A 13,297-nucleotide genomic window follows, 5' to 3' on the forward strand; every position below is an offset into this window, starting at 1 on the left:
TCCTTCTCCTCCTCCTCCCTCTCCTCCTTCCTCCTCCTTCTCCCTCTCCCTCCTCCTTCTCCCTCTCCCTCCTCCTCTCCTCTCTCCTTCTCCTCCTCCTCTCCTCTCCCCCCTCCTCTCCTCTCCTCCCCCCTCCTCTCCTCTCCTCCCCCCTCCTCTCCTCCCCCCTCCTCTCCTCTCCTCCCCCCTCCTCTCCTCCCCCCTCCCCTCCCCTCCCCTCCCCTCCCCTCCCTCCCCTCCCCTCCCCTCCCCTCCCTCCCCTCCCCTCCCCTCCCCTCCCCTCCTCTCCCCTCCCCTCCCCTCCCCTCCCTCCTCTCCCCTCCTCTCCTCTCCTCCCCCCTCCTCTCCTCTCCTCTTCCTCCCCCTCTCCTCTTCCTCCTCCCCTCCTCGCTCCCCTCTCCTCTTCCTCCTCCCCTCCTCTTCCTCCTCCTCTCCTCTTCCTCCTCCTCTCCTCTTCCTCCTCCTCTCCTCTTCCTCCTCCTCTCCTCTTCCTCCTCCTCTCCTCTCCTCTCCTCTCCTCTCCTCTCCTCTCCTCTCCTCTCCTCTCCTCTCCTCTCCTCTCCTCTCCTCTCCTCTCCTCTCCTCTCCTCTCCTCTCCTCTCCTCTCCTCTCCTCTCCCTCCTCCTCTCCTCTCCTCTCCTCTCAAGGCAGCAGCAGGACCCTGCCAGGGACTGAGGGGGGGTGGGGGTGGCACTGAGTGGGCCCAGTACGGACCCAGGGTGATGATAGTCCCTGGGGGGATTCTTCCCCACCCCCCCCCAGACCTTTTCGGTCTCTTCACTGCTGTTGGCCCAAAGTGTCCTTGTCCGTGGTGGATCCCTGACCCCACATCCAGCTGGCACCATCCTGGCACACCCCCACCCTGGCACAGCTTGGGCTGGTGTTGAGGGCTGGATCCTGCCCCCCCGCAAAACGAAACAAAAGAGGGGGCAGGAGGTGCCCATCCCTTGGAGCACAAACCCGGGGGGGCAGGAGCCACTTTTCCCCCCCCCTCTGATGGCCCTGGTGACACTGAGCCCACCCCTGCAGGTGATGCATGCCCCCCCCCCCCCCCGTCCATCCCAGGCACCCCTAAAGCCCCCTCCCAGCCCCACCGGCAGCCTCCCCCCCCCAGATCTCTGTGTGTCCCCCCCCGGTTTATACTTGCATGCCCCCCCCCCCCCCCCTGTGCGTTTGTATTGAGTGGCCTTAAACTGGATTAAACTTTAGTCTTTTACGCCTGGGTGCCCCCTGGCGCTGCAGGGGCAGCAGCTGCTGGCACCCCCCCGGGCATGTGCCCCTGGCACTGCCCCCCTGTGCCCTGCTGCTCACCGAGCTGCAGGCGCAGGCACTGCAGGGGGGGCCCAGGCTGGGCTGGAGGAGCTGGGGAGGTCCCTCCCAGCCCCACCCATTCCATCATCCTCTCACCCCCACCCAGGTGCCCCCCCCCCAGCTTGTACCCCAACTTCACCCCTACCCCTCCAGTGCCCCCCCCGGAGCAGGAGCTCAGGAGTCCATTTTTGGCTTTATTTCTAACCCAAATATACAGAAATTGCCCTTACAAAGTGGGGGCTCAGCCCCTGCCCCCTCCCCCCAAACCAGGCCAGGGGTAATGGGGGGGGCTGGGGGTGCCACTGCTCCCCCCCCCTCAGGGGTTATGGCTTTGTAGTGTGGGGGAGGGGGAGGGAGGTTGTGACACTGTCCCTGCCCCCAGCCCCTGTCCCCAAGCGAGTCCCATGGGGCCGCTGAAGCACATGCAAGGGGGGGGGGGAGTTGGAAGGGAGGAGGGGGCTGGAAGGGGGGGGAGGGTCCCCCCAGTTCTGCCAGTGCCATGCTGGGGGACACACACATGACAACATGGCCCTGTCCTGATAGCTGGGGGGGGGACACACAGACACACACAAGGGACCCCCTCCCCATTCTGTGCCCCCCCTATCCACTGGGACACACACCACAGGGCACCCCCTCCCCATTTTGGGAGCCCCCTCCCCCTCTCAACTGCTGGGGGGGGACCCTTTCCCTATTCTGGGCCCCCCCTCCACCCCTAACCACTGGGGGGGGCACACACACACCACAGGGGACCCCTCCCCAGTCCCTGCAGCCTGGGGGGGAGGTGCTCAAGTAATGTCCCCCCCCAGCCATAGCCAAACTGGGGTGCAAAGTGGGGGGGGGAAGGGGGAGTCATATGAAGCCCCCCCCAGGACCTCAGCTATGACTGGGGGGGCTACATGGGAGTGCCCCCAGCCCCAAAAAGGGGGTTCCAGTGTAAGGGACTTTAACAGTGCTGGGACCAGAACCTGGGGGGGGGAGGGCAAGAGGGGGGGTCGGGGGGGGGGGGCAAGCAAAGAACCTACCTTGAATTAAGGGGACTGGGCGGGGGGGGGAGGGAGCTGCTGTGAGATGCCCCCCACCCTTTTTTGTTCTACCTGCACCCTCCCCCCCCCGCCTCAAAAGGCTTCAAATCTTTGTCTCATTATTGCTGCAACATCCTGGGGGGGGTCCCGGGAGGGGGGCAGGGTCTGGCTGTCACCCCATGGCCACAGGGACCCCCCCCACACCTAAAGTTGGGGGTCCGGGGGGGGCAGGGTCTGGCTGGTATTGCTTTGGAGCAGGAAGAGGCAGCAGGGCCAGGGGGGGCCGCAAGGGTCTGTGTCTGTGTCCCCCCCAGCAGGGTCTGTCCCCAGCCCCCTCAGGATGTTTATTTGGGGGGGGTCCGGGAGGGGTTTTTGGCTCCCTAAAGGACAACCCCAGGAGGAAAAGCCCAGAAAAGCTGCCCCAGGCCGGGGGGGGCTCAGTGCAGACCCCCCCAGGACCCAGCAGCAAAGCAGCCCTCGGGGGGGGGGGCAGGCAGAGGGTACAGGGAGGGCTCTGCCCACTCTGGGGGGGCCACGGTGGTGTCCCCAGTGTCACTCCAGGAGGCCCTGGGGAGAGAGGAGAGTGGCACATGGGGGGGCAGGGGGACACAGAGTGGGGGTGCCCCTGAAGGGTGGGTGACAGCACGAGGCTGTCGCCAGGGGCATGGGTGCCAGCATAGGGGTGCCCCCAAGGGGTGGGTGACAGAGTGTGGGTGCCCCCAAGGGGTGGGTGCCAGCCCCAGCAGAGTTGGGGGGCACAGCCTGGGCCCCCCTCCCCGCTCACCTCGTCGGAGTCATCATGGTAGCCTCCCTTGGTGGCCAGGCTGGCACTGCCCAGCCCCTCCAGCCCCTCCACGCCGTTGGCCTCCGCGTGCTGGCGCAGCACCGAGTAGCGGTGAACCAGGAACCTGCGGGCACGGCACTGCCATGGCACCGGGCACTGCCTGCCATGGCACCGCGCTGCCGCCAGGGGGCGCGGCTGGCACCGAGGTGTAGGGGTGGCATCGGGGTAAAGGCGGCAGTGGGGTGTGAGGGTGACAGAGGGAGTGTGGGTGGCACCGGGCCGTGCGGGCAGTACCAGGTGTGCCAGTGGCACTGAGGTGGGCAGGTAGCACTGGGCTATGTGGGCAGCACCAAGGTGTGTGGGTGGCAGTGGGGTACAGGGGTGGGACCGGGTGATGCCAAGGTGCGTGGGTGGCACTGGGCACTGGGTGTCCTCTCACCTGCCCCCGCAGACGTATTTCTTGACCAGCAGGACGCTGGCAGCAGCAGTGACAAACAGCACTGCCACCACTGCCAGCACGATGGGCATGGAGCTGGGCGACGCTGCCTGCGGGCACAAGGACAAGCCTGGGGCTGGGCAGCACTGGCGACACCCCTAAACCCAACCAGCACCCCCAGGGGCCAGCCCTGGCATCACCAATGCCCAGAGAAGTCACTGCCCCAGCCCCGTGGCACAGTGATGTCCAGAGCTGTCACTGTGCCCTGCTGGTGCCACCCATGCCAGAGCTGCCAATGTGCCCAGATGGTGCCACACGAATGCTCAGAGTGCCTTTGCTGCCCAGAGCTGCGCCCAGTGCCCAGTACCCAGCCCCAGTGCCCGGGTGCCAGCCCGTGCCCGGTGCCCTACCAGCTGCCCGGGGCTGAGCAGGTCGCTGGTGCATTTCTTCTTCATGTCCTTCTCCTCCCGGCTGGGGCTCTCCCCCCCCACGCACTTGTCCCCGGGGATCTTCCGGTACCTGGGGGGGGAGGGGACAGGCGGTGGCACCCAGGCGGTGGCACCCAGGCGGTGGCACCGGGGCAGGCTCTGCGGCCGCTGGGTGCCAGCCTGCCCCCGGGGGGTGCCCACGGGGGCGCAGCCTCACCCGCTGGTGCGCAGCAGCTCCTGGCGCCCGTAGAGGCAGAACTCCAGGTCGTGCCCACGCAGCTCAGGCTGCTCCACGCACTCGGAGCGGTTCTCGGGGCGGAAGTAGCCAAAGTCACTGCGGGGGGAGGGCACAGGCAGCTGAGACCCCCCCCGGGCACGCAGCTGGGTGGCACTGCCCACCGGCCCCACGGCAGCGCGGGGGGCAGCTGGGCAAGGGAGAGCCAAGCTGGGGGCACTGCAGGACCCAGTGCGTGACAGCAGTGCCACAGCAATGGGCACAGGAGGGCAAGGAGCTGAGCCCCAGCTTGGCACCAGCTGGAGCCATGCGGCAGCGGGGAAGGGGTGGGGAGGAGGTGCCCGCGGGGGGGTGCCCGCGGCAGGGGGTGCCCGCGGCGGCTACCAGAGGAAGTCCTGCAGCGTGCAGGGGCAGGGCGAGGGCTGCCTGCCCACGGCGTAGTCCCTGCCGTTGTGGCAGAGCGAGGCCTTGCGCAGCCGCCGGAACTGCTCCTTGTAGCCCAGGATGCAGCCGTCGCTGGGGTCGCTGCTGTTGCTGGAGTGTGCCAGCCAGATGATGTAGTCCTTGTCCTCGCCTGCGGGGCACGGCGCTCGCTGCCACGGCCGCCCGGGCACCAACGCCCGCCTGGCAACTCCGACCCGCGGCACCCTGGCGCCTGCTGCCCACCGCGGGGGCTGAGCGCCGCAAGCCCTGCCCAGGGCTCTGCCAATGGCACCTGCAGCCTGGCCCCAGCCCCACTCACCCCTGCCCTGTGTGCCCCCAGCCCCACTCACCCCCAGCCCTGTGTGCCCTCCAGCCCCATTTACCCTCAGCCCTGCTTGTCCCCAGCCCTGTCTGCCCCCAGACTTGTGTGCCCCCAGCCCCATCTACTCCCATTCCCTGCCTATCCCTGCCCCCACGTAGCCTCAGCCCTGTGTGCCCCCCGGCCCAGCCGTGCCCAGGTCCCTGCCCCCACGCAGCCTCAGCCCCTTGTGCCCTCCAGCCCAGCCGTGCCCAGGTCCCTGCCCCCATGCAGCCTCAGCCCCTTGTGCCCTCCAGCCCAGCCGTGCCCAGGTCCCTGCCCCCACGCAGCCTCAGCCCCGTGTGCCCCCCATGCCAGCTGTGCCCAGGTCCCTGCCCCCACGCAGCCTCAGCCCCGTGTGCCCCCCATGCCAGCCGTGCCCAGGTCCCTGCCCCCATGCAGCCTCAGCCCCGTGTGCCCCCCATGCCAGCTGTGCCCAGGTCCCTGCCCCCGCGCGGTGCCCGGCGCGGCGCTCACAGGGGCGGCTCAGCAGCTGGCCGAAGTCGATGGTGTAGGACAGCCACTGCCGCGCCAGGAAGCTGCCGCGGAAGCCCCAGATGCTGACGTTCATGGAGCGGGCGCCAGGCTCCGAGGCCAGCCCGGTGAAGAAGATGGGCTCAGAGGTGAAGCTGTACTGGTACCAGCACTGCCCCTCGTCCGTGGAGAACCTGCCAGGGCCAGGGGGAACCTTGGCACCACGGAACCGTGTGGGGTCCTCGAGGCCAAGCCAGCAATGCCAGGGCACTGCCAAGCCCTGGCCCTCAGCACCACAGCTCCAGGCTCTGGAGCCCCTCCAGGGGTGGGCACTCCAGCACCGCCCTGGGCAGCCTGGGCCAGGCCTGGGCAAGCCTCGAGGGACAGGAATTGTTCCTCATGGCCAACCTGAACCTGCCATGGGGCAGCCTGAGGCCATTTCCTCTCATCCTGCCCCTTGTGCCCTGGCAGCAGAGCCCAACCTCAGCTGGCCAAGGAGTGGTAGAGCAGTGAGGTCTCCTCTCAGCCTCCTCCTTCCCAGGCTGGACCCCCCCAGCTCCCTCAGCTGCTCCCCCCCAGCCCTGCTCCCCAGACCCTTCTCAGCTTCCCTTCCCCAGGGGCAGAAGTTGTTCCTCGCTGCCAACCTGAGCCTGTCCCCAGCACAACCTGAGGCCATTTCCTCTCCCCTCCCCCAACACTCGGGCGGCTCAGGAGGCACCTGCCCAGCCCCCCCTCGGCCTGAGGCTGCCCTGCACGTACTGGATGACGCTGACAGGCTGGCTGGTGTGCTGGATGGCCACGATCAGCCCCCCCGAGTCCAGGATGGCATAGTGGTGAGGCCCCTCCAGCATCCGTGCCCACGTGTAGCCCCCATCGTCCGAGATGTACACGTCAGGGCTCATCACCGAGATGGCTCCCCCCACGCTGCCTGCAGGGAGGTGGGCACATGGCACACGTGCCAGCCTGGGCTCCCCGTCCCCACACTGCTTCCCCACCCCGGGGCAGGGCTGGTACCGTGGGCGATGACGATGCCAACGGCGTTGGGCTCGGAGAGAGGAGCCATGGGAACGTTGAGCTTCTGCGAGATGCTGTAGGAGGCGTGGATGTGGAGACTGCACTGCAGGAGGGACAGGAGGGGAGAGGGAGGAGAGGACAGGGAGGAGAGGAGGAGGAGGAGGAGCAGAGGAGGAAGAGGAGCAGAGGAGGAAGAGGAGAGGAGGAGGAAGAGGAGAGGAGATGGAGGAGGAGGAGAGAAGGAGAAGGAAAAGAGTCAAGAGCAGAAGAAGGAAGAGAAAAGGAGGAGGGAAGGAGAGAGGGAGCAGTGCCCAGCCAGGAGCCCGCAGAGACCCAGCAGAGGGCAGTCACCCATTAATGCCCAGTGGATGCTGGGGAGCACCCCCAGGGCCCCCCAGCCTGACTTGCCAGGCAGCCCCACAGTGAACCCACAGCCCTACCACAGTGTCACCCACAGCCCCACGGTGTCACCCACAGCCCCATGGCATGACCCTCAGCACCACAATGCCACCCACAGCCCCACGGTGCCACCCACAGCCCCATGGCATGACCCTCAGCGCCACAGTGCCACCCATGGCCCCATCACAGTGCCACCCTCAGCCCCACAGTGCCACCTTCAGCCCCGTGCCCAGCTGTCCCTATGCCCTCAGCGTCTCCAGCAGGAGCCAGGGCACAGGCTGGCTCCCTGCTCAGCACACAGGTGGCACCAGGGAGGGGGCACAGACTCACCTCCTCCTTGCTCCTGGCCGTGGAGTCACAGGTGGTGTTCTTGGGCTTCCGCAGGGGCATCCACTGCCCCCCACGGTCAAAGGTGATGACAGACTGGATGGAGTTGTCTGGGGGGGGGAGAGGAGGGGCAGAGGGGAAGGAGGAAGATGAGAAGTAGGCAAGAGGAGGATGAGGAGGAGTTGGCGGGTGTGGGACGGTGCCCGCCGCGTCCCGCTCCGTGCAGCCTGCGCAGGCGGCGGCTGGCAGTGCCCGCGGGGCGGCGCTCACCCGGGGACAGCACACTGGTGATGTAGATGCCGCGCAGGGAGGTGACGTTGGTGAAGTCTGTGTCCCCGCCCGTGCTGGTGTACAGGTGGCGCTCCAGGGACTTGGAGTAGACGATGCCACGGTCGTCAGAGGTGTAGATGGTGCCAAAGCCTGTGTCTGCAGCGGGCACGGGCAGCAGCTTGCAGGCGTCCAAGCCTCAGCCCAGCAGTGCCAGGGCACTGCCAGGCCATGGCCCTCAGCACCACAGCTCCAGGCTCTGGAGCCCCTCCAGGGGTGGGCACTCCAGCACTGCCCTGGGCAGCCTGGGCCAGGCCTGGGCAAGCCTCGAGGGGCAGAAATTGTTCCTCGTGGCCAACCTGAACCTGCCCTGGGGCAGCTTGAGGCCATTTCCTCTCATCCTGCCCCTTGTGCCCTGGCAGCAGAGCCCAACCCCAGCTGGCTGCAGCCTCCCCTCAGGCAGCTGCAGAGAGCAGCGAGGTCTCCTCTCAGCCTCCTCCACCCTGAGCTCCCCCCAGCTCCCTCAGCTGCTCCCCCCGAGCCCTGCTCCCCAGACCCTTCCCCACCTCTGGTGCCCTTCTCTAGACCTGCTCCAGCCTCTCCTGGGAGCCCTCCTCAGCGCCAGGGGCCCAAAGCTGTGCCCAGCTGTGGCCTCACCCCTTCGTGGCAGAGTCTTTCCTCCGCGGCACAGCAGGGCCAGGCCAGCCCCACCCCCAGAGGCGCAGAGCTGTGCCCAGCTGTGCCCAGCTGTGCCCACTCACCCCCTGGCTCGTCCACGTGCATGAAGACCAGGTCGTCGTTGGCCGCCAGGATGGAGTAGAACTGCTCGTGGCCGACGGAGGGCAGCTGAGCCATGCTCCAGCTCTCCCCCTGGTCCAGCGAGACGTGGATGCGCCTGGTGGTGCCCTGGGGGAGAGAAGCTTCCTCACCCTTCATCCTCCTCGCCAGGAGGGGGGGGGGCAGCAGGGGCAGTGGCAGCACAGGGCTGACAAGGACCTTCTCAGTCATGACGGAGGCGAAGAGGAAGCGACCCCCGAGGCCGAAGGAGTAGATCTTGGTGCCGATGACCTTGAAGGTCCTGCCCAAGTCGTTGGTCCTCTTCAGCTCCAGCAGCCCCAGGTCAGCTTCTTAAGGAGAAGGCTCAGGGATTAAGGAGCTGCAGCCCCCTCGCTGCCACTGCCTGGGCCTTGGCACCCAGCCTGGCCCCTTCTGGGCACAGCCATGCCCGCTGGGGAGGGGGCTGCTGGGGAGGCTCTCCAGAGGACATGCCCTGGGGCTGGGGGTGACACCCTGGGGCTGGGGGTCACACTGTAGGGCTGAGGGTGACACCCTGGGGCTGAGTGCCACTACAGAGCTGTAGGTGGCACCGCTGGGGCTGCCTGGCAAGCCCTGAAGAGGCTGAGGGCCTGAGGGTGCTGCCCAGCACCCACCAGCAACCACTGGGTGACTCCCCCTCCCCTGCCAGCAGAGCCCCCCCAGGCCCCGGCTCCCCCCGGACCACGAAGCTCTTACTGCAGGAGTTGTTCAGGTAGGTGGTGAAGAAGATGTTGTTGTTTGCACCCCTGAGGAAGAGGAGGAGAGAGAGGAGACCCCCAGAGAGGTGTGACAAAGTGCCCCAGGGTGCCAGCAGCGCCCCCTGCAGGCAGCCACTTACCACTTGGCCAAGCAGACAGCTCTGTGGATCTCCTGCCAGCTCGCCCCAAAGTCCCTGGAGACCCAGAGGCCGTTCTGAGGGAGCAGAGAGCGAGGCTAGGGACACCCACAGACACCCACCCACACCCAAAGACACCCACAGACACCCACTCACACCCACAGACACCCACCCACACCCACAGACACCCACTCACACCCACAGACACCCACTCACACCCACAGACACCCACCCACACCCACAGACACCCACTCACACCCACAGACACCCACTCACACCCACCCACACCCACAGACACCCACAGACACCCACCCACACCCACAGACACCCACCCACCCACAGACCCAGACCCCCCCCAGCTCCTGCCCTCAGCTCTGGGCCTCCAAACCATCCCCAGCCATGTCCCTGTCCCCATGCTGAGGTCGTGGACAGGCCTTGGGCACAGGGATGGAGCTCAGGACGCAGCCAGGACCTGGCCAGGGATGGAGCTCAGGACACAGCCAGGACCTGGCCAGGGATGGAGCTCAGGACACAGCCAGGACCTGGCCAGGGATGGAGCTCAGGACGCAGCCAGGACCTGGCCGGGGATGGAGCTCAGCTCACAGCCAGGACCTGGGCGGGGCTGGAGGTCAGGACGCAGCCAGGCCCTGGGCGGGGCCAGCAGCAGCAGGCAGGGCTGTGCCCGGGGAGGTGCCCCCTGCCCCTCACCTCGGTGCTGAGGGCCAGCAGCAGGCTGGCGCGGCGGGGGTGGTAGGAGAGCTGCAGCAGCGGGTGGAAGGGCAGCTCGGTCTGCACGAAGCTCCGGGCGAAGTCAGCCGAGCGGAAGATGCGACCCCCGCGGCTGCCCCCCGAGACGTCCCCGGTCAGGATCACCTGCGGCAGGGCAGGAGGCTCAGCCCCGGCGGGAGCAGTGCCAGCAGCGCGGCAGGAGGCGGGCAGGCGCCGGGGGGCGGCGGTGCCAGGCCCCTTCCCACCTTGCCCGAGCTGCCGGGGCCGATGGCCATGCCGAACTCGGTGCGGATGAAGGTGTTGTTGATCAGCTCCGTGATGTCCGTGAAGGTCTTCCCGTAGTCCTCGCTGCCACGGGAGGGGGCAGCAGTGCCACGGGAGGGGGCAGCAGTGCCACCAGACCCTGGCAGGGGGAGGGAGGGGGGTCCCCTGCCTGCCCACCCACCCACCCCCCAGGTGCCAGTCCCCGGGTGGGGACGGGCAGGTCTCACCTGCGGTAGAGCTTGGACTGCCCGAAGCTCATGATCACCAGGGGCACCTGGAACGTGGTCAGCACCAGGATGACCTGGGCAGGGAGGGGGCACACAGGGAGGGGGCACAGAGGTCAGGCCACAGCCACAGCGCTCAGCTGTGTGTCCCCAGCCCCACGGAGAAGAGCTGCCCCCACCCGGGCACCCCCATGCCACCAGCCCAGGTGCCAGCAGCCCCTCGGGGACAGGATGAGGGCATTGGTGCCCACCCCCGGAGAGGACTGGAGATGTCGGGGGGGGTCAGCACCCCCCAGGGCTTACCCCAGTGTTGTCCCCAACCCAGGACAGTGACACGGAGCCGCTGAGGTCATCGAAGACACACTGCAGGAGAGGCCAGAGCAGCGCACTCAGTGCGGGCACCGGCGCCAGGACACCCCAGGGCAGGGTGGCAGTGCCCCGAACGTGCCCCCCCCCCCCGGGGACACCACGGTCCTGGTGGTCCCTGTCACCCACCCAGGAGTGACACCATCCCCACGGGGACAGGAGAGTCCCCTCAGTACTCCCCCCCCCGCCCAGTGCTGGCACCTCCCCAGCCCCACTCAGAGCCTGGCAATGCCCCCCAGAGCCCCCAGCCCCTGTGCAGGGCCAGCCCAGAGCTGGCAGGGAGGGGACAGCAGAGTGCCAACCGTGTCCCTGTGCCCTGCCCCGCGGCTGGCACTGCCTCACGGAGGGGAGGGCAGAAAGTAGGCAAACTGGCAGGGGACCAGCGCGGGGATGGGCAGGCTGGGCTGGCACAGCCACCCTGCGGCCACTGGCAGGGCTAGCAGGGCGGGCACAGCTGGCAGCCGAGAGCCAGCAGATCCTGGCACTGATCCCTACAGATCCCAGCACCGATCCCAACAGATCCTGGCACCAATTCCAACAGATCCCAACAGATCCTGGAATCGATCCTGGCAGTTCCTGGCACAGCTCCCGGCAGATCCCAGCACCCATCCCCGCACGGGGCTGGTGCCAGCCCCGGGGGCAGCCTCCACCCGCCCCTGGGGGGCACAGGGGTGCGCTGCCATGCACAGGCTGTCTGTCTGTCTGTCCGTCCCACCCCAGCAGGTGCCTCTGCCAGCAGGTGCCAGGCAGTGCCTGCCTGCCTCAGAGGATGGAGGGGGATGTCTGTCTGTCCATCCATCCATGCATCCATCCCAGGGGCTGTCCGTCTGTCTGTCCCGCTGCAGCAGGTGCCTCTGCCAGCAGCCATGGGCTGGTGTCTGTCTGTCTGTCTGCCCCTTAGGGCAACGTCTGTCTGTCTGTCTGCCCCATCCTGCTCCTGCTCACCCAGGGACACAGGAGCCAGCCCAGAGTCAGACGTCTGTCAGTCCTTCCACCTACCCCGCGGGACGTCTGTCTGTCTGTCCATCTACCCCAGCAGATGCAGGTGTCTGCCCGTGCCAGGGGAGGCAGGGGGCAATGTCTGTCTGTCTGTCTGTCCATCCCAGGGCAATGTCTGTCTGTCTGTCTGTCCATCCCAGGGCAATGTCTGTCTGTCTCTGCCAGGGCGTGCGGGTGTCTGTCTGTCTGTCTGTCCCAGAGGACACAGGGCAGATGTCTGCCTGCCCGCCCGAAGGATGCAGGGAGGATGTCTCTGTCCTCCCGTCCGTCTGTCCGTCCGCCCTGCCCACGGGCCGCCAGTCAGGCCGGGCCAGGGCCGGTCGGGGCTGTCCCTCCGCCTATCCCGGAGCGGGGCGGGGCTCAGTGTCCCATGTCGCCCCCCCCCCACCCCGGCCCGGCCCGGGTAGGTCCCGCTGCCCCTCCCCGCTGGCTCTGGAGGTCTGTCGGTCTGTCCGTCCGGCTGTCGGTCGGGCCGCCGCCGCCGCCTCACCTGGTGCGTGTTGTTGCCGAGGGCGGCTGGGTCTCCACGCAGGCCGCCGCAGGCCTCGCCTTCTCCCGCCACCGCCGCCACCGCCGCCGCCAGGCCGTTGCTGCCTCGAGGGAGCCGTGCCCGGTGCCGTGCCGGCTCCCGCAGCCCCAGCGCCGCTGCCGCCAGCGCCAGCACCAGCGCCAGCCCAGCCGCCCGCCGCGGGCCCATCGCGACTCCGGTCGCCACCGCCGCCCCGCTCCCGGGCCCGCTGCCGCCGGCCCGCCCCCGCCTCCCATTGGCTCCCGCCACACAGCGACACGCCCCCGCGGCGCGCCTCCCTATTGTGACTGGTTAAGGGAGGTGTCGCTCTCATCCGGAGCACGCCTCCCCCGCGGCGCGCCCCGCCCCGTGCCTTATGGTTAGCCTGTTTCCTTGTCAATCATCACCCTCCTCCTGCCGTGACTGGTCAAGAGCGCTTGCACCATGGGTGGGAGCCCGCCCTCTTCTGTTTGACCCCCATTTCTAATCTACCTAGCGACAGCCCGCTGATTGGCTGCGCCACGATGCAGGGATTTTTCTGATTGGCCAAAGCTACAGGTAGCGGGGGGCGCGCCTCCGCGGCTGCATCGCCCACGTGCGCGGGACCCCCGGAGCCGGCCCGGGGCCGGGACCTGGGCGGGGGGAAGCTAATGCGGAGAGTGGGAGACCTGGGCAGGCTGAGGCTGGTTTCGGAGGTGCGCAGGTGGCGCCGTGCGCCCCCCGGGGCTGGTACAGGCGGTGCCCGCTGCCGGTGAGGCTCCGCGCTCCAGCCGCGCTGCGCAAGCAGGGCCGGAGCATCCCCGGGGGCAGGAACCGCCCCTGGCAGTGCCCTCGGCGCCACGAAAGGCACTTCCCCCAGCTCAGGGCGGCAGTAGGCAAGGGGACTGGGGGCTCTGTCCCCACACCGGCTGGCTGACCCCGCTCTCCCCCCCTAGACCCCAGTGGGAGCCTTGGGGAGCTCAGGCTCAGCCTCCCAGCCCTCAGCCAAAAGGAATTTTTACCTTTCCACCCTGCCCGCCCGAACCCAAAGTCTGTTCGATGTGTGAAGGGCACAGGAAACGCAGCTGTGCCCGGGGGC

The 13,297-nt window shown here is 68.1% G+C and overlaps 1 protein-coding gene across 2 annotated transcripts; it reads right to left on the minus strand.

The window, feature by feature from the left end:
- Positions 1-1,492: 1,492 nt before the first annotated feature.
- Positions 1,493-12,424, minus strand: SORT1 (sortilin 1). Of its 2 annotated transcripts, none has more exons than XM_064173584.1 (20): positions 12,202-12,424; positions 10,650-10,709; positions 10,350-10,423; positions 10,104-10,206; positions 9,838-10,002; positions 9,133-9,206; positions 8,991-9,040; positions 8,475-8,602; positions 8,240-8,384; positions 7,482-7,637; positions 7,215-7,321; positions 6,486-6,588; positions 6,231-6,399; positions 5,475-5,665; positions 4,601-4,790; positions 4,199-4,315; positions 3,964-4,072; positions 3,557-3,663; positions 3,118-3,241; positions 1,493-2,900 (listed from the first exon to the last, which is right to left on the minus strand). In XM_064173584.1, exons 1-20 carry the CDS (start codon positions 12,406-12,408, stop codon positions 2,886-2,888), a joined length of 2,394 nt encoding a protein of 797 aa, XP_064029654.1. In that variant the 5' UTR covers positions 12,409-12,424; the 3' UTR covers positions 1,493-2,885. The 2 variants fall into 2 exon arrangements, with proteins under 2 accessions (XP_064029654.1, XP_064029653.1); XM_064173583.1 differs by having other exon boundaries at positions 8,475-8,605; positions 12,202-12,423.
- Positions 12,425-13,297: the final 873 nt, after the last annotated feature.

This window comes from Pogoniulus pusillus, chromosome 39 (genome assembly GCF_015220805.1).
Source record: "Pogoniulus pusillus isolate bPogPus1 chromosome 39, bPogPus1.pri, whole genome shotgun sequence".
Lineage (NCBI taxonomy): Eukaryota > Metazoa > Chordata > Aves > Piciformes > Lybiidae > Pogoniulus > Pogoniulus pusillus.